Source organism: Centropristis striata, chromosome 5, assembly GCF_030273125.1.
Source record: "Centropristis striata isolate RG_2023a ecotype Rhode Island chromosome 5, C.striata_1.0, whole genome shotgun sequence".
NCBI classification, from domain to species: Eukaryota; Metazoa; Chordata; class Actinopteri; order Perciformes; family Serranidae; genus Centropristis; species Centropristis striata.
The window spans coordinates 22,666,937-22,685,121 of NC_081521.1; the positions used below are offsets into that span (position 1 = coordinate 22,666,937).

Here is an 18,185-nt window from a genome sequence, read left to right on the forward strand (position 1 = left end):
AAAAACATAATTTATTTTATCCAACACTGATGGGAGGGTTTTTGCTTTTCGAGTACAGCAGAACGATGCACGATTATTTTTTTCTCTTCTTATTAGGTCCTCCAGACTGAAAAGACACAACATGAAACATAAACGTTTACACGGTAAATAAAAATAAATTAAAGCATAAAAAATAAATGTAAAAAGATCATGAATAAATAAAATTATTTAGCCAGCAATTATTCCTAGTTTTTTTACAGTCGGCGTGCTCGACAACCTTTAAAATGTGCCTGTCAAAAGCTGTGCATACAAGAGCAAGCAGTGTTTTGGTGCGGCACGTGAGATTTAATTAAATGATCAGCTGCATCCACGAGATACAGGCGGCTCAACACCCGCAGAGGAAGGGACTTCCTTTTTAGTTCATATCCCATTGTGTTACACAGCCACAAAGCTGGGCAAGCTTACAAACAGGAAGAAATCTCTGCTGTCATATCGACACCGACGACGGCTGGTGGTGAGTCCTGCTTGGCGCTTACACACACACACACACACACACACACACACACACACACACACACACACACACACACACACACACACAATACAATACAATGAATTAAACAGCCGTGGCATTTGTTTCATTTTGTCTTAACAGTAGAATGGTAAACGTGGTTTCTACTTATATCGCATTCACAACTGGAAAATATTACAATATGTTCAATCTTGAACGCTGGGTTTATGTGTTGTTAGCCGTGTGTTTGATTTGCTGACCGAGCTAACTGAAGCGGGGGGCGGTTCTGGTTCTGACCAATCGCAGCGCACCAACCTAAGACCCCGCCTGTCTTGCTCGCTACGGTTTACTAATCGAGCGCGCTTCCGGACTCTGACCAGACAAAAGGGGGCGCTTAAGATCGCGTCTGTCACGTCAAATAATAAACAAACATCCATTGTAAAGGTTTGACATTTTCGCTTCAGAAGCAACTTCCAGCGTGTTTTAAACGTGTATCCGTCCGTCCCGCGGCATCATATCACAGCAGCATCGCTCATTTCTTATCCGGGAGCCCCAGCTCCACCTTAACAAACCGATGTCGGCTTTCATGCAGTTTTTTTGCATTGACGTCAACTGCATACAGCACAAAACAGAGGCTTTCTTCATGTATCGTATGCTTGAGTCAGAATATGGACAGATAGCCAGACACTGGGACCAATTTTAAACCAATCTGACTGCGACAGCGGCTGATTTATCCCCCGTTACTCCGAGGAAGACACTGCGTCCAAGGATACCCGCAACACGACCACCGGTAAAGAACTGACACATTCATTCTCCCTATTGCTGCTGCACAGCTGTTATTCAAAATAGATGGTGTGGGGGTTGGGGGTTCCTTCAAAGCACATAAGGTGGCTCATATATGAATAGAAACATCCTTAAGTACAGACTTGTGCAACATTTCCGTATCCAACAAGATTGTGCTTATTTATCAAAAGAGCCACAGAGGCTTTGTGTGGATGTCAGCCAAGGAGGCGAGAAGATTTTAAGAGACAAACCTAGGATGAGCAGTGCTTTTCTCTGTTAATTTTAGCTGTGTGTTTACTTCTGTCTTAACCTCCTGTGTGTCCATGTCTCAATTTGCAGCATTGTCTCACGTTATTCCCCTGGGCAGGAGAGCAGATTGTTCCCTCATAGAGGAACAGGGCTGGTGTGTTTTTGTGGTCCATTGTGTTTTGGAAAATGGGGTCCGAAGCAAGTCGCCAGGCAGCTGTGGTGACATTTGAGATAGTCCTCAGTGGGGAGGTGCAGAGTATTTAGTTGAAAGAGTGCCCCTGAACAGATGACAACCTAATAATTACGAGGTTATACTCAGTGAATCTTGTATTTGACTCATGTCACACCTAACTTAACAGAATCAATAACATGTGAGCATTACATTTATTGAACTTCAAACTTATCAGTATTCTTCATTAATGTGGCTGTGGTTGCTGCTTATTTGCTCTGATAAGCTTGTGCCATTGTCACAATAATGACTAAAATGAAAAGTAAAGCATCACTAGAGGGCACTTATGGATAATTTAAACAACATGTTATGATGAAGCTCTCCATTGGATCTCAGAGAACACATCTTTACACTTAAAACCACTTAGTTTCCACTCATATGCCTTTTTCTCTACTCTTGTAAGGTAACACAGCATCACAGTAGATATGAGCAAAAATATTCTCTTCCTTTGATGTTTCTAATTTAGTTCTAGACCGGTTTTCCCCATTCAGTAGTGAGCTTCAGTGCATTCTAAATATTCATCAGACAACAACTTCTAACATGCCGCGTGACGATTGTTATGCAACATTTTGAAGTGTGTTCTCCATCCGAGAGGGCGGATGAGACTACAAAGGATAACTCAGACTACATCCTCCTCTCCTCTCCTCCCACCCTGCCTACCCGAGGCTGCAGCTCGGGTGATGAGGGGTTTTTACGGCTAATTCTGGTTGCAATAAAACTTTGTAGTCAGGAGTCATTGCAATTAGATAAATCAAGAGTGTCCAAAGGACGAGAAGTCTGCATTGATTAGATTCCAGTTTAAGTAATATTGTCCATCTCTTGACTATCTATTGTCAAACTAAAATGAGATTTAATCAGTCTTGACACTTGATGTCAAATAATCAGGCCAGCCAACCTACTGCACTTTATAATTGCACTGAGACGTCATAGCTGTCAGGATGGGTCCTATAACAGAAACAATAAGGACAATGATTGCTCAGGACACCTGTCATAACACCTGCATCCCAGCATGTCAACTAAGCTCTCGCAGGTGAAAGATTTTTCTGATGACGAGACATTTGTATAACTGATGTGAAAATGGTTTTCTGCATGTTTCAGTTGCCCAGAGTGCGGCCCAGGCAAGAGCCAGCGACCGCCACATCAGGCACCATGATGGAGGGGGGCATGCAGCTGCTGAACCGCGATGGCCACAGCATCTCGCACAACTCAAAGCGACACTACCACGACTCGTTCGTGTCCATGAATAGGATGCGACAGCGTGGCCTGCTGTGTGACATTGTGCTCCATGTCTCCAACAAAGAAATCAAGGCGCACAAAGTGGTGCTGGCATCCTGCAGCCCGTACTTCCACGCTATGTTTACCAGTAAGTTCAGTCCACGCTGCCTGTCTTTGCTTTTATCCATGCAGCCCAGCGTGTTGCATGCCTCTGATACTCTAAGCTCAAACATCAAACTATGTATTATTTTGCTCTGTTGCTCAGAGTTTAATAATATAAAACTGGCATGTGCAGTGAATGCCAACTCATCCTTTTGGCATCACCACTTCCTTTGCCCTCATCCTGTCTGGGGCACAAGTGGTCAGATGAGGTGTGTGTGTGTGTGTGAGTCTTGCATTTCCTCCGGACACTAGACCTTTTGTAAGGGTTCAGTGTGTCTCCAGACAGTCAGTTGTCTGGCTTTAAGACTCAGCTGCAAGGCTTTCTCTTGTCTGACTCAGTCACTAAGAAAATCAGAATCTGCAGATCTTTCATGGTCATCCAAACAGCAAAATCACAGCTCTCCTGAAAATATTTTTTGTAGGGATGCAACTAATAAGAATTTTGTGCCTCATCATCCTGCAAACCATTCTTTTGTTTAATCAATTAATCATTTGCAGTATAAAATGCCAGAAATTAGTGATAATGTCCATCCCAGTTTCTCAAACTCCAAGGTGATTTCTTTAATTGTTCTGTTTTTCCAGTCCAAACCCTAAAGATGTTCAGTTTAATATATTTTTCTTTATGAAGAAAGGAAGAAATCTCCACATAAAAGAATGTTCTTCTATTTTTGCATGAAACTATGAACTAATTGTCAAACAGGTGCATGTCAATAAATTAGAATATCATAGAAATGTTTATTTATGTCAGTAATTCAATTCAAAAAGTGAAAATAACACATTATATAGATCCATTACACACAGAATGAAACATTTCACATCTTAATTGATTTAATTTATTCTAATTAATGGTCATGGCTTACATTTAATGAAGACCTAAAATTCAGTATCTCAAAAAAATTAAAATATTACAAAAGACCAATTTTAAAAAGTATGTTTAATGTGGAAATGCTGACCTCTGAAAAGTATGTCCATCTATATGCACTCAATACTTGGTTGGGGCTATTTGACTTGAACTACTGTAAATTTAATTTTGCATGATATTCAAGTTTATTGAGATGCACCTGTAGTTGGGGATTATTTTCTCCGTCAACTAATCGTTTCAGCTTTATGTTTTTGTGCTTTCTTCTAAGTTTGAATAGATAAAATGTTTCGCTGTTGATCTAGAACTTCTTGACATTGAGTTCTGCAGGAACACCCACGCTGGGCAAGAGATTTAGAAAAAAAGCTGCATACCTATGTTTAAACAACTAAATAAATAGACAGCAACAGATAAACCTTTGACACTCGACAGCGGCGATGTATACATTAGGAATTGCTGTGTGTCAGCATGATTGAACAGGGAGGCTACTATTTCAGATGGAGTTTTACTGGTTGTAGCTCACAGCAGAAATGTAACAGCTCTCGTTCTGTGCGGTCATGCAGATGAGATGTCGGAGAGCCGGCAGACCCATGTGACCCTTCATGACATCGACTGTCAGGCTTTGGAGCAGCTGGTCCAGTACGCCTACACAGCAGAAATTGTGGTCGGGGAAGGCAACGTGCAGGTAGGGTAGAATATTGGAGATTATATAGACAAGATTGTTAAATTAGACTTCATTAAAACTCAAGTAGACTCATTGTATTTCATCCTGTAATTGCACTCTTTGTAGACGTTGCTCCCAGCAGCCAGCCTGCTGCAGCTCAATGGGGTGCGGGACGCCTGCTGTAAGTTTCTCCTCAGCCAGCTGGACCCCTCCAACTGCCTGGGCATCAGAGGCTTCGCTGACACGCACTCCTGCAGCGACCTGCTCAAGTCAGCCCACAAGTATGTACTGCAGCACTTTGTGGAGGTGTCCAAGACAGAGGAGTTCATGCTGCTGCCACTGAAACAGGTAACAGTGATGATGTTTCTGTCTCCTGCTGTGTCTTCTGCCAACTAGTGCGTTTAAGGGGAGCAGTTTTAATGGTGTTACATCCATAGTGGGAAATGGTTCTTGGTAGATCTTTCTACTGGTAATTTCTGGATCTCTTCATCAGTCACCACAGGGAACAAAAGTACTTTTTCCAATATAAAAAGCCACTGCCAACGAGACAAAAAACATTTCCTGATCAGGCCTTTACTGTGAGACAACTGGGAGGGTAGTCATGTTACTTTAAAATATCACTCATTATAAATTCATGACAAACAATCATTGACTTTTGGGTTCACCCCTGACTGCTTGCCACACTTAAATTGCTCAACAAATCAAGTGATTAGAAATGAAAGAAAATCTCAAAGATTAACATACAGTAATACTGACAAGCACTAAATTTAGTTCCAGCTTGATTTTATCGCTTTTTCCTCACTAACATAAGCATACCTGCCTGTATTTAACATTACAGGCACACAAGGATAGTGGCCACAAGCATGCTGCGGTGTTTTTAACATTCATTAGTTAGAGATCTGTTCTTCCTCAGCTCGCTGCATCAATCATTGTCTCTTGTGGTTTTCCAATGTGCTGCCATGGACTACTTTATCTGGTGCGTCAATGTAGCCAAACTATCACTTATTCATCAGCTGGGCTCAGCATTGGCAACGCTGTAGTTTCTGTCCTGGAAGTGGTAATTAGGCAAAGCCAGTGACATTTTCCACAGCGGCTTAACTGTTTATTGAGCTAACAGCTTTCTTCTCTGAGGTACTGAGGTTTTTTTTTTATTTCTCTGACCATTTTTGGCCAAGGTTTCTGAAATTTAAGTCAAGATCTACGCTTGCTGATTCAGTATTAGACATAAAGCAGGGCTGCTTTGTGGCTAATTTAATTCCTGGACCAGCGAGGCAGACGATATCGTCTCTTAGGAAGGCACATAACAACAACTGCTCCATAAGAACCTCAGCAGCCAACAGGTCAGACTGTGGTTGTACAGACAGCGAGTGTGTGTTGAGCAGGGCGCTCCTAACAAAAGAGATACTGCACTAGTTAATTAAGATCTATGGTCCCATATTGTAAAAAAGTGACATTTCCAGGTCTTTTTTGATTATAAAGGACATCTAGGTGCTTTATGAATCATGTATGAAAACACTCAACCCATGGAGAAATGCACACTGCCTGTATTCTGTATAGAAACTGTGCCTTTATATAAGCCTGCAGGACTTTATTAAGTGTGTGATGTCACAACGAAACTATATATAGGTAGAAATTGCTGCTACAACGCCGGTAGAGTAACTCCCGCGATGCAATGACGGTGTAGAGAGCCTAGATGGGGAAGACCCAGAAACACTCACCAATTACAGCCTACTGGGAATTTTCTGGAGGGGAAGCTTAAAGAGACGGGTGCTAAAATAAGTAATGCTTAATACAGGTATAAATCAATAGACATTATGAGAAAAATAATATCTTTCTTTGTATCTTTTCTTTGTTTGTTTTTAGTCGTTAAACAGGCCTATGATATTGAGTATGAGCATTAAAACACCATTGTGCGAATTGTTTGTGAATATTCCTGAGTGGTCAAAGAGTACAAAAATGTTTGCACGTTTCTCATTTTAAATGTTTTTTTTTCTTTTCTTTTCTATTTTTAATTAGTCTCACAATATCAGACTGCATCTAAAAGCCCAGCAGGTGAAATGTAAAAAAAAAAAAAAAAAAGAAAGAGGGTTGAGTTGATGTCTCAATAAAGGAAGAAACTGCATCATCTCTTATAAGAAATGGCATCCGTTTCAAATAAATGCCTGGTCTACCAGACAATGAATTAAAGTTGCGGTTAAAAGAAGTAACAAACAGCTGCCAACATCACTTTCCCATTATCTTCTCGCCTCTCTAAGGAACAATCCTCACTGCACTAAAAAGATTGTGCTCCATGAGAGTTAAACACTCAGCTTCACTCTCTGTCTGAGGCATTCAAATCCCTGAGACTGAATCTGCAAAACAAGTGGGGAAATGTCAATTAAGAGGGTGAAAGTTAAGATGCATATAGACTATAATTTTAGTTTTAAAAGTGCCTAAAATAGGCATTTTTCTTTTCTTTTTTTTATTACCTTTGGCTCACTGTCTCATTCTGTCTGCTGCTGCTCTAAAGGACTCTGAGCTCACAGACCTGTGAAATATGCCCCATATTTCTTTCCATATTCTGTGAAGGAAGTGACAAGCCATGACAGCGTGGTGACTAGTTTGCATTGGTGATGCTTCACTGACGAAGCATAACATGCATGGCATTATTAAGACAACAAGGGATGGGTGCATCTTGATTTCTCTGTGTGCAGTATTAAGACATCTTAAGCATCTTGATGCAGCCAAAACCCTCCTGCTGCCATACTACAAGGCAGTTAATACACTCATAAACCCAATCCCCTCCACACACAAACATTTTTTTAATGTGATGCAGTGTGTACATGCACGTAAATGGTAAGGGGGACTGCAGGGTGGGGCAGTAGCAGCAATGGCAGTGGCAGTATTTCTCTGTGTGACTGTGGATTAGTGCAGGCTGTTCTTGGAAGGCTGCTAACTGTTGCCCAGATCTGGCCAGGCAAGACAGCTGCAGCAGCTGGCTGCTCTGGCCCCACCCAGCACCGCCAGCTTTGGGTTCATCTGGGAACAGTGCCAGCCAGCCACTCAGACTGCAGCACTCGTTGTGCCACAGACACACACAGACACACACACACACACTGACCTCAATATAACACGCAAGCATTTATGTGTGGATGGTAAAATTGTACCTGAAATGATTTTGTTTGGCTTTGTATCGAATTGAGGGATGTTATTTGATGAATCTCTGTTTGATACAAAACCAGGCACTGCCCATCCATTTCAACTATCAGCCTGCATAAAATGCAACAAATCAGAGGAGAGCGAGAGTGCAGGAAGGAAGAGAGGCGACTGATCAGCAGAGAGTTGGTACAACATGCAGGAACTAATACTGTCCAACGCAATCTACTTCCTATGTGCTGACATGCTTCTTTGCCAAAAAGCTTTTAATGTCACAGTTTTAAATGCACTCTTAGTTTGATTTGAGGAAGTTGATCTTCCAGATGATTATAAACATAACGTCCTTGTCCATCTGCTTTGTCTTGTCCCTCTAGGTGCTGGACTTGATCTCCAGTGACAATCTCAACGTGCCATCTGAAGAGGAAGTGTACCGGGCTGTGCTGAGCTGGGTGAAACATGATATAGATGGTCGCAGGCAACATGTACCTTGGGTAAGACTTTCTTATCTTTATTTAGTTTGACTGTACTGTGTATAAAATAAACGCCAGCCTCATTTCATCCTCCATTCCCCTCCTCCTGACCCGAACTCACCGCCCACCTTCTCTCTGCCTACACTAGCTGATGAAGTGTGTGCGACTGCCGCTGCTGAGACGAGACTTTCTGATGAGCAACGTGGACACAGAGCTGCTGGTGCGACACCACTCGGAGTGCAAGGACCTCCTGATCGAGGCTCTCAAGTACCACCTGATGCCTGAGCAGAGGGGAGTCCTCAGCAACAGCCGGACGCGCCCGCGACGCTGTGAGGGCGCCAGCCCTGTGCTCTTCGCCGTTGGTCAGTGTGCCCCTGAAGGTACCCACTAGGGTACACTTAGGCCACACTTCAATTAACTTTAGTTTCTGATGTCACTGCAGACATCAGCTTTTTTTTTTTTTTTTTTTTACAGCTGGTAGATAAAAATACTGATATAATTACATGAGAACAGATATTGTCTGGGAATTTTATAGCACTGTCATATAATAGTTTTATGTGTTCCAGGTTATAGTGGGTAAATTCGAGGAAAATTAAACGCTTGTTTGATCTTTGACTGTTAAAGCTATAGACTGTTTATAAAGATGAAGACATGATGGCTCCCCAAAAGTTTATTCACCCCCTGGTGGCTGGCTTCAGTATAGATCATAAACTCCTCCCTCTCCATGTTAGCAGATGGGACATGGGTCAAATGAATAAATTAAAGTACACTTCAAAACTGTATTTCCAATGATGGTTTCTGTAATTTTAGGTAGCTCTCGTCAAAAGCTTGATTTTAATTTGTTTTTGATGCAATAAAACGTGTGTGTGATGTCATGATTGACTGTGATTGACACTAACACATATTTGTGTGTGTCTGCAGGTGGCGGCAGCCTCTTTGCTATCCATGGAGACTGCGAGGCGTACGACACCAGGACTGATCGCTGGCACATGGTGGCGTCCATGTCCACTCGGCGGGCACGGGTGGGCGTGGCAGCCATTGGGAACAGACTTTATGCTGTTGGAGGGTGAGTGATGAGAAATTATAGTTTTGACTAAACTACTCAACCCACCATCTCTCCCCATTTCCGTGTGCCATTTATTACGTGCTTCCATGCTAATTTAAAAAAAGGCTTTTCTGATTTAATTCATAATCCTGTCTCCTCAGGTACGATGGCACCTCAGACCTGGCAACCGTGGAGTCCTACGACCCCATCACTAACTCCTGGCAACCTGAGGTTTCCATGGGCACAAGGCGGAGCTGTTTGGGTGTAGCGGTCCTGCATGGCCTGCTGTATGCTGCTGGAGGTTATGATGGAGCTTCCTGTCTCAATAGGTACACAGACTGATATCTTACTGATGAACATCTTGATACTTTTGAGCTAGATTTCCTTTTCATTGTGATATCTTTTTTATCCGTTGTATCCTCACTGCTTATCTTATTTTAAGTCCCAAAGATAAAGGGGATGTGAGAAAGATTTTTCCTTCTATTATACTACAGAAGCTGTTTCTAAACTCATGGCTGTGTCTCATTCTGTCTCAGGCTTCCTTCATTAGAATGAACAAGAAATGAGAGAAAACAAGGGTGGTCTAATCATTTTGTATGTTTCTAACTGTATACTGTTGGAATATATCATATACCCTTTAATATGTGGTCCTGGGAAAAGTAAAGCACCATCATATCATCATAAGTAGCCTTATAATGATTATATTTTGATGTTCAAGTTGGACCTAACAACAGTGCTGTGCCATTTTTGGCCATATTTAGAATTTAGGACAGGGTCGATGCCATCCTAACTTAGGAAATCTCATTAGGACGGAAGTTTAGTTCCTATTCTGAGTTACGATAGGAATTTGTACTGCAAATGCAGCTAGTTATTCCAAAAATCCTAAATATTATCATATACTGAGATAAGATAGGATTTTGGACATTGGGAGTTTCTGGAATGAGGCCCACAGTCTTAAATACAATTAGCTTTCTTTATATTCAATATTAATAAGTCTTTTCTCCTCTTTCAGTGCAGAGCGTTACGACCCTCTGACAAGTACATGGACGTCGATTGCTGCCATGAGCACCCGTAGGAGATACGTCCGGGTAGCAACTCTGGGTAGGAACTTGTCAGTAAACATCATAATCATGAACATACTGTTCTACTGTTTGTTTCATTTTCACTGTCTGCATTTTAATTTCTCATACCGAGAGGGAGTTGCCACCTTGGTATTTGACTGCTAATATTTACATTCTGAGTGTTTACTCCCTTCTCCCCTCCAGATGGCAGCTTGTATGCAGTGGGAGGTTATGACAGCTCCTCACATCTCGCAACAGTGGAGAAATATGACCCCCAGGTAAAATGCACTCACAATGTTAAATTTATGGCCAAGTAACTTTTGTTGCCAAGATTTGACTGAATGTGGAGACAAAGCTGTACACAGATGTATCTATGAACATGTGACCAATGCTCAGTGTCTCATTGTGATGCACAGAGCAACACATGGACAGCCATTGCCAACATGCTGAGTCGGCGTAGCAGTGCCGGGGTGGCCGTGCTGGACGGTATGCTGTATGTCGCAGGAGGCAACGATGGCACCAGCTGCCTGAACTCTGTGGAGCGCTTCAACCCCAAGGCCAACACCTGGGAGGGTGTAGCCCCCATGAACATACGCAGGTTAGCCAGCACACACAATTCATTTCAGTACGAATGGTCAAGTCCAGTAAAAATAGTCATAGTATGACAAAAAATAAGTGAAATCAATTTTACAGTGTTGGGGTCGTAATCACATTACGTGTCTGTAATATGTTACTTCTCCAATCCCAATAAAGTTACCCATCAAGCCATTATAATGCATTACATAAAACTACAAAGGAAAAATAAGCTCTGCAGAGATAAATACAGGTGCATCTCAATAAATTAGAATATGATGGTAAAGTCCATTTCCAGTAGTTCAAGTCAAATAGTCCCAACCAAGTATTGAGTGCATATAGATGGACATACTTATCAGAGGCCAACATTTCCATATTAAACATACTTTTTAAAATTGGTCTTTTGTAATATACATTTTTTTGAGACACTGAACCTCTTAGGTCTTCATTAAATGTAAGCCATAGTTATTATAATTAGAAGAAATTAAATAAATTAAGACATGAAATGTTTCATTCTGTGTAATGGATCTATATAATGTGTTATTTCCACTTTCTGAATTGAATTACTGACATAATGAAACTTTTCTATTATATTCTAATGTATTGAGATGCACCTTTATTTGACCTGGAAGAAGTAAGGTGCAAGAGATAAAACACCATCAAGGCAGCAACTTGTAGCCAAATGTATTCCTTCCAATAATATCAAAGACGGTAGAAATGCCATTTACTAAGTCCGTTTACTTAAAAAAATGAGAGAGAAAAGAGAGGAGATGACATGACAAAGGACCTGGGATGGATCCAGGAAATGTAATTAAATGAGACACACCTTTGCCAACTGAGCCATCAGGACGGCCCGGTTCTTCTATTTCAACTTCACAGGTTCAACTCGCAGTAATAAAATGCTGAAATGCACTAGGGCTGGGCGATACTGACCAAAAGTCATATCCAAATATATTTAGGCTGAATATCGATGTACGATATATATCCCAATATTTTTATTGCCAAATATGACATGTCACAAGTAGTTTTATTGAAACAGTTTATCTAAGTGAACATAAATACTGTATAACAGGAGTACCTTTTTTAGATCAAAGTTTTTTTAAATCAAAGCTCCATAAAGTGCACATTTAAACAAATAAAAAATATCTTAAATAAAAATAGCTTATGAAATAAAATAGGCCAATCTTTTTCTCACATAAATATATTTATGTGAGAAAAGAATAACGAAAATTACAATAGAACTAAATATGTCAAACCCTAGTAAGGGCAGCATTTGTATATAAAAGATTTTTTTTTCACATTTAAAAATATATCGATATATTTTTAATATCGATATATCACCCAGCCCTAAAATGCACTGGCCTCAAATGCACTCCACATCTTTGTTGAGGCCTGTTCAGCTCTTTAATGCTTCTAAACAAACATGTGACACCACAGTGAGGAAGGTTTTTTATTTATTTTTTTGGAAACAATCTCGTTCCCGCACTTTTGCCTTAAAGTAAGTAAAAGATAAAACCTCTTTTTCAAAAGCTAAAGAACAAAACTGTCAGCTTGTCAGAAGGATACCCCTGCTGCTGTCATTTTGCTCTGTGGAAAATCTTCCCTACTCAAGGCGTGGGGAATTCGGGCATTTGGATGTCTTCCTTTTCTGCCTAAACCTTCTTATGGCATAAACATCAAATGACCTATTTTCCACAACAGTCGGCTCTTTCTTAATTCTTAGAAGATGAAACTTGTCCTGCGGGTGATTATCAAAGCAGGTGTGCGTGCAGACACTCGCAGCATTGTATTGATACAAGATCGGCACCAGGGAGTGAGATTTAGAGATGAAGCAGTCTTGTATTTGAGGACACATCAGCAGATTCACTAGTTCCCCCTGGCCCCGAGACACACACACTGAAACACACGTTCTTGTGTGTGAGTCAGTACACTGTAGCAGGGAAACCTGACAACAGATGACTTTGCAGCCCCATGAATAACCCATCAGCTGTGTGGCTTCGAAGCTTTTCTTATCCAGTTGCTGAGAGACTCCATTTACACAGTGCAAAACATCACGCTGTATTGACCACTGATCTAACACTCTTGTACAGCTCACAATCTCTTTTGTCATCTTTCACTTTTTCTACACAATCGTTGATAATGTAAATGAAAAATGTAATTCCTCAAATGTAAAGCCTAATTGACTGCAGACCTCCTCTCCAAAAGAAAATATGATGGCCCTGAGAGCTCACAGCACTGCAACTTAAGAAAACACATGCAAATACACAAAACACAAGCAAATTGAGAAAACATCTTCAGCAAGTTTACAACACAAGTGCAGCATTTAGAAAACGCGCTGCAAATAGACAGCAACCCAACAGAAGTCTTTCCAGAGGACGCTTAAAAGTGATGCACACGTCTCAACATGCTCGTGATATTATCACATTATTTCAAGATTATGATAATTTCACATCTTAATGATCATAGCGTGCTAACGTTAGCGGTCGATCGATAGCATGCTAACGTTATCGGTCGATCGATATCGTGCTAACGTTAGCGGGCTAGCAAGACCAAGACCAACTCGGTGCCTTCGAGAGATACCAACTAAAAATGTGGATCATTCATTTATTTGATTTGTTAAACTGCAGTGTGATTGCTACGGGCTAGCGGGCTAACACTAGCAGGCTAATGCTATATATCCTATTCCAACATGAAAATATCATTATCATGAAATAACGTCATAATATCACAAGCGTGTCCAGACATGTGCATCACTTTTAAGTGTCCTCTGGAAACACTTCTGTTGTGTTGTGGTCTTTGCAGCGCGTTTTCTAAATGCTGCACTTGTTTTGTCAAATTGGTGAAGATGTTTTCTCAATTTGCTTGTGTTTTGTGTATTTGCATGTGTTTTCTTAAGTTGCAGCGCTGTGAGATCTCAGGTCCACCTTAAGAAAAAGACCAGGTGAATAAAGCAGTTTGACGTTAACAAAATGGCGTTTCCCTGACACTGATCAGCTGACAGCTGCAACTTATGTTTGCTCAACTTGTTTTTAAAAACAACAGCGTTGACCAAAGCGCTGCACAACAATAAGCATTGAATTACAAAATACAGAATACAGACAGTTAACACAGATTTGAAGACAATAATTCGGGCCACAAAAGCAATCCTCTAACAGACAGAAACTTCGAAGGCCAGGGAGAAAAGATGGGTTTTCAAAGGAGATTTAAAATCGATGATCTGTAGGGGGAACTCATTCCAGAGTTTGGGGGCCACAACAGCAAAGGCCATGTCGGCTCTCTGCTTTAGTCTCGGGACAATCAGGAGCAATCTTGAAAATTACACCTTTCTAGTGGTCAGTCTTTGGTTAACATTTAATATGTTATTAAGGACATGTAATTGTTTTAGGGTTAGGTGTTTTTTTTTTTATATATGCACCCGCCCATCATTTCTGATAAGAGCTACAAAAATGAATCTAATATGGCGTAAAATACATGTGGAATTTGTGTCCTGATTGTTTTTATTTACCAGGAGTACTCATGACCTGGTGGCAATGGATGGCTGGTTATACGCAGTGGGAGGTAACGACGGGAGCTCCAGTCTCAACTCCATCGAGAAGTACAACCCGCGCAGCAACAAATGGGTCGCGGCATCCTGCATGTTCACGCGGCGCAGCAGTGTGGGCGTGGCCGTGCTGGAGCTACTGAACTTCCCACCGCCTTCCTCACCCACCCTCTCGGTTTCCTCCACAAGCCTTTGACACGGGGTCACCGCTTGGCTGACCTCAGCCTCTGCTGCTACAACCCAGACTGGCTCTGGGAAGAGACGCAACTGCTCGGTTTGAGAGGAGGAGGAGGAGGAGGTAAATGGATGGAGAGGGGAGAAGAGAAAGAGGGAAGGTGTGGAAAAGGCTCCTGGCTTTGTTGATATCAGTACCTTCCAGAATTAGTGGCACTCTTTGTAAAGCTTGGCCAACCATGGTTTAAAAAATAAAACAAAAGTCCTGAAAAATCTAAAACAAAAACAAAAAAAGAAGTACCCTGTAATCTCAAAAGTTCCACACATAACTATTCATTTTTCATTAAAAGGGATTCCAGATGATTCCTTAAAGATCCACTAACATTTTCTTTCTTTTTATTTGATTTTCAAAAAAAACAATCTGGCTGCTCTTTACCAGGTTTGCCATAAGTTCTGGACTGCACTGTATCTGGTCTGGATGCCTGAGCCTCCACTGTACAGCTCCACCATACAGATACCAGCTCCCGATCTCTGTAAGAGTACTGAGATCTTCCCGGATTTGTTGACATTAACCGATCTTTCCTCGAGCTCCACTTTTTTCTCCCACCACTCCAGTGTTTGACACACTCATTGTGAAACATGGTGGACACTTAATTCTGTCATGTGTGATGTAAATGTTTTTTTGGTTTTGATGGGGTTTTTTTGTCCTCTGCAACATTTTTTTCTGTTGATGTCAGGATTTTTTGCAATAATGTACAAAAAAGAGAAACTGAATGATTTTACTTTTGGAATGTAGCTTTTGACTGGGTATACCATGCATGTTTATGTATTGGCATTGACTCCCAACAGGAGGATAAAATGTTGTAGTGCTGCTGTGCCACACTAGGTGGCAGTAACAGGCAATGTTATAAACCCTTCCCACACTGCAAGACAGCATGGACACAGACCACATAGAGAAGTTAGGCCCTCAGAACTGTATATGAGTTTAATCCTTTTTTTTATATAAACAGAGAGAGTAATTAAGTCAAACTATATGTATTTATAAAAAATCTAATATATTCTGTTTTAAAGATGCTAAGAGAAGGAAACAGATTAGACCTATGCCTATTTAAGAGTGTTTTTTAATATATTTATTTAGATGTGTGACGTGCATATCGTAAATGGAAATGACAAAGAGAATGTCTAAGAGTGAGAGAGGTCGTTGTTCAGTTTGTGTGCATCTGGAGTTTCTCCTGGTTAAGAGGACTGATTGTTGTAGCAGTTCATTTACATTTCTTAATGTTTCTTCACTGCCACAAGCACGACGTCACATGAACCTGTTCCTTATGTCCGCTACATTTGTGCAAAATGCTTTGCAAAACTATTGACCAGTCAATGAAAGGACTCAATTATTTTTATGTGGACGTAAAGGTGACAGTTTGAAATGACATTAAAGCAGCAAGTACTAGTTTACCTACTGTATACCAACACTTGACACTAATGAGTAATGCTGTTGACACTTGGTGCTGTCATATTTCCTTCCATGCATAATAAGTGTGGTGTCTTGTTATATTACCTCATTGTTGAAATGGATCCAACTCTATTGCAACAAAATTGAACTAGAAACAACTGTATAATTAACTACAAATATAGTGATGCATGTGCAGAAGCACGTGTGGCGGGAACATCAGCACTGAAGTTGCATTGTCTAAAATAAATGGATTTCTTTGAGTCTTCCTGACTCAGTTAGAACCCGAGTTCAGTTAAGTTTACATGTAGCGCAGTGATACTATTCCAAACTTCTAAGAAGTTGCTTCTTTTTTTCCTTTTTTATTTTAAGGATTTTGTTGATCCGGTTCTGCTTTATCTATAACTACCTTACTTTTCATTTGTTAGAGCGGACCCAGTAGAATAGGGGCTGTGATGGTCTTATCAGATGCTGTTAGTCTGTAAAGTGGCTGTGAGTCAGGGCCAGACTTTAAGAGAAAGGACACACAAAACCACGTAAGACTTTGGCCTCCATTCTGCTGATCAAACTGTAAATACAAAAAAATTGCTTATCTTAAATCCATTTGTGCAATTTCAACGTGACTGTAGCTTTTTTTCTTTTTTAAAGTTTGTGTTCAATGTGGTGATACTTGTTTATTTATGATATGTTTGTTATTTATGAGAAACTTTAAAATATTGAATTTTGCACTATTGCGAAATGGAGCAATACACTGGGGAAAAAAATGAAATAAAGATGTTTTCAGATGTGATTACTGCTTTGACCCTTTATATGCCAGGTTTGTGTCATGATGCTGCATCTTTCTTGTAATTCAAGATGCCCCCCTTTTTGCTTTAACGTAAGTGAGATCAAAAATTGCATTTAGAATGGGTTTCAATGGCTCATTTTACATGCTCAGCCTTAAGAGTGTAACTATTATTTGTTCACAGTGTATTTTAGCCTTACTACAGGAGCTGAGCTGGAAATAACAAGAGCAAATAAAAATACACAATCTTGCCAAAATCCATGCCAAATGCATGAACACAGCCAAAACTATTAACAAATAAGGAATGAAAAGTGTGTAAAATGCGCTCAACTTGCTGTGAGGGTTTCACGTACGGCATAGTGCAGGTTTGATCCCTGCATCTGCAAACGTGTCTCACTGCTGAATGTCACTGCGGATCAGACAGGCAGCTAAATGCCTAACCAAAACACAAACAAACAAACACACACAACGTTGTGTTGCTAGCTCTGTTTGTTGCTAGGCTCACTACACACTGTTGCTTAGTACCATCCTGCTGTGCTGCTCTTTCACGGTGATCTAAGCGGACAGCTGAACACTCTCACTTTACCCTTCTTGACCTCAGTCACATGGCATTCACACCTGTGGCTGGCTCTGCACACACTCAAACATATCCCACTCTCCCAAAACACATAGAAACACGGGCCAAATATACACAATGCAAAACACCTACAACTTTGAATGGGAGGAAAAGAAGGTTGCAACTGCACGTAGCTCTTTTCTTTTTTTTTAGGACAAAACGTGAAGACACATCTGTGCATGTGGGTTGTGGGCTTTGCTATACTTGATTGCAAAATAAAAGCTGCAGAGACGGAAACGTTAAGGTGAAACAAATACAGTCATGGAAAAAATGATTAGACCACTGTTTTCTTCAATTTCTTGTTAATTTGAATGCCTGGTACAACTAAAAGTACATTTGTTTGGATAAATATAATGATAACAACAAAAATAGCTTATAAGAGCTGATATCTAGCCATTTCCCATGGTTTTCTTATTAATGATTTTGGTTATTATCAAGAAAACCATGGAAACAGGCTAGATATCAGCTCTTAAATCAAACTCTTATGAGCTATTTTTGTTGTTATCGCTATATTTGTCCAAACAAATGTACCTTTAGTTGTACCAGGCATTAAAATGAAGAAGAAATTGAAGAAAACAATGGTATCACAGATTGTCAGACCTCTAAATGATAATTTTAGCATTTTGGGGCGGAAAACGCTCATTTTTTTCTTGCTATGAGTCAGATGAAGAGACTCTCATGTCTGTAG

General features: G+C 40.6%; 2 protein-coding genes across 5 annotated transcripts in view; one reads left to right on the plus strand and one right to left on the minus strand.

Moving 5' to 3' along the window:
* The window catches only part of noc2l (NOC2-like nucleolar associated transcriptional repressor), a 31,099-nt gene extending 30,614 nt beyond the window's left edge, over positions 1-485 (minus strand). Inside the window, exon 1 of the mRNA XM_059332343.1 lies at positions 445-485. Coding sequence (XP_059188326.1) covers positions 445-470 — 26 coding nt within the window. The 5' untranslated portion in view covers positions 471-485. The remainder of the gene's footprint in view (positions 1-444) is intronic.
* On the plus strand, positions 360-16,887 carry klhl17 (kelch-like family member 17). Of its 4 annotated transcripts, none has more exons than XM_059332348.1 (12): positions 360-493; positions 2,850-3,114; positions 4,551-4,672; positions 4,778-4,999; positions 8,161-8,277; positions 8,405-8,636; positions 9,178-9,322; positions 9,463-9,630; positions 10,314-10,402; positions 10,567-10,640; positions 10,779-10,960; positions 14,444-16,887. In XM_059332348.1, exons 2-12 carry the CDS (start codon positions 2,901-2,903, stop codon positions 14,670-14,672), a joined length of 1,794 nt encoding a protein of 597 aa, XP_059188331.1. In that variant the 5' UTR covers positions 360-493; positions 2,850-2,900; the 3' UTR covers positions 14,673-16,887. The 4 variants fall into 4 exon arrangements, with proteins under 4 accessions (XP_059188331.1, XP_059188330.1, XP_059188328.1 ...); XM_059332347.1 differs by lacking the exon at positions 360-493 and adding an exon at positions 978-1,280; XM_059332345.1 differs by lacking the exon at positions 360-493 and having other exon boundaries at positions 2,581-3,114.
* The last annotated feature ends 1,298 nt before the right edge of the window (positions 16,888-18,185 follow it).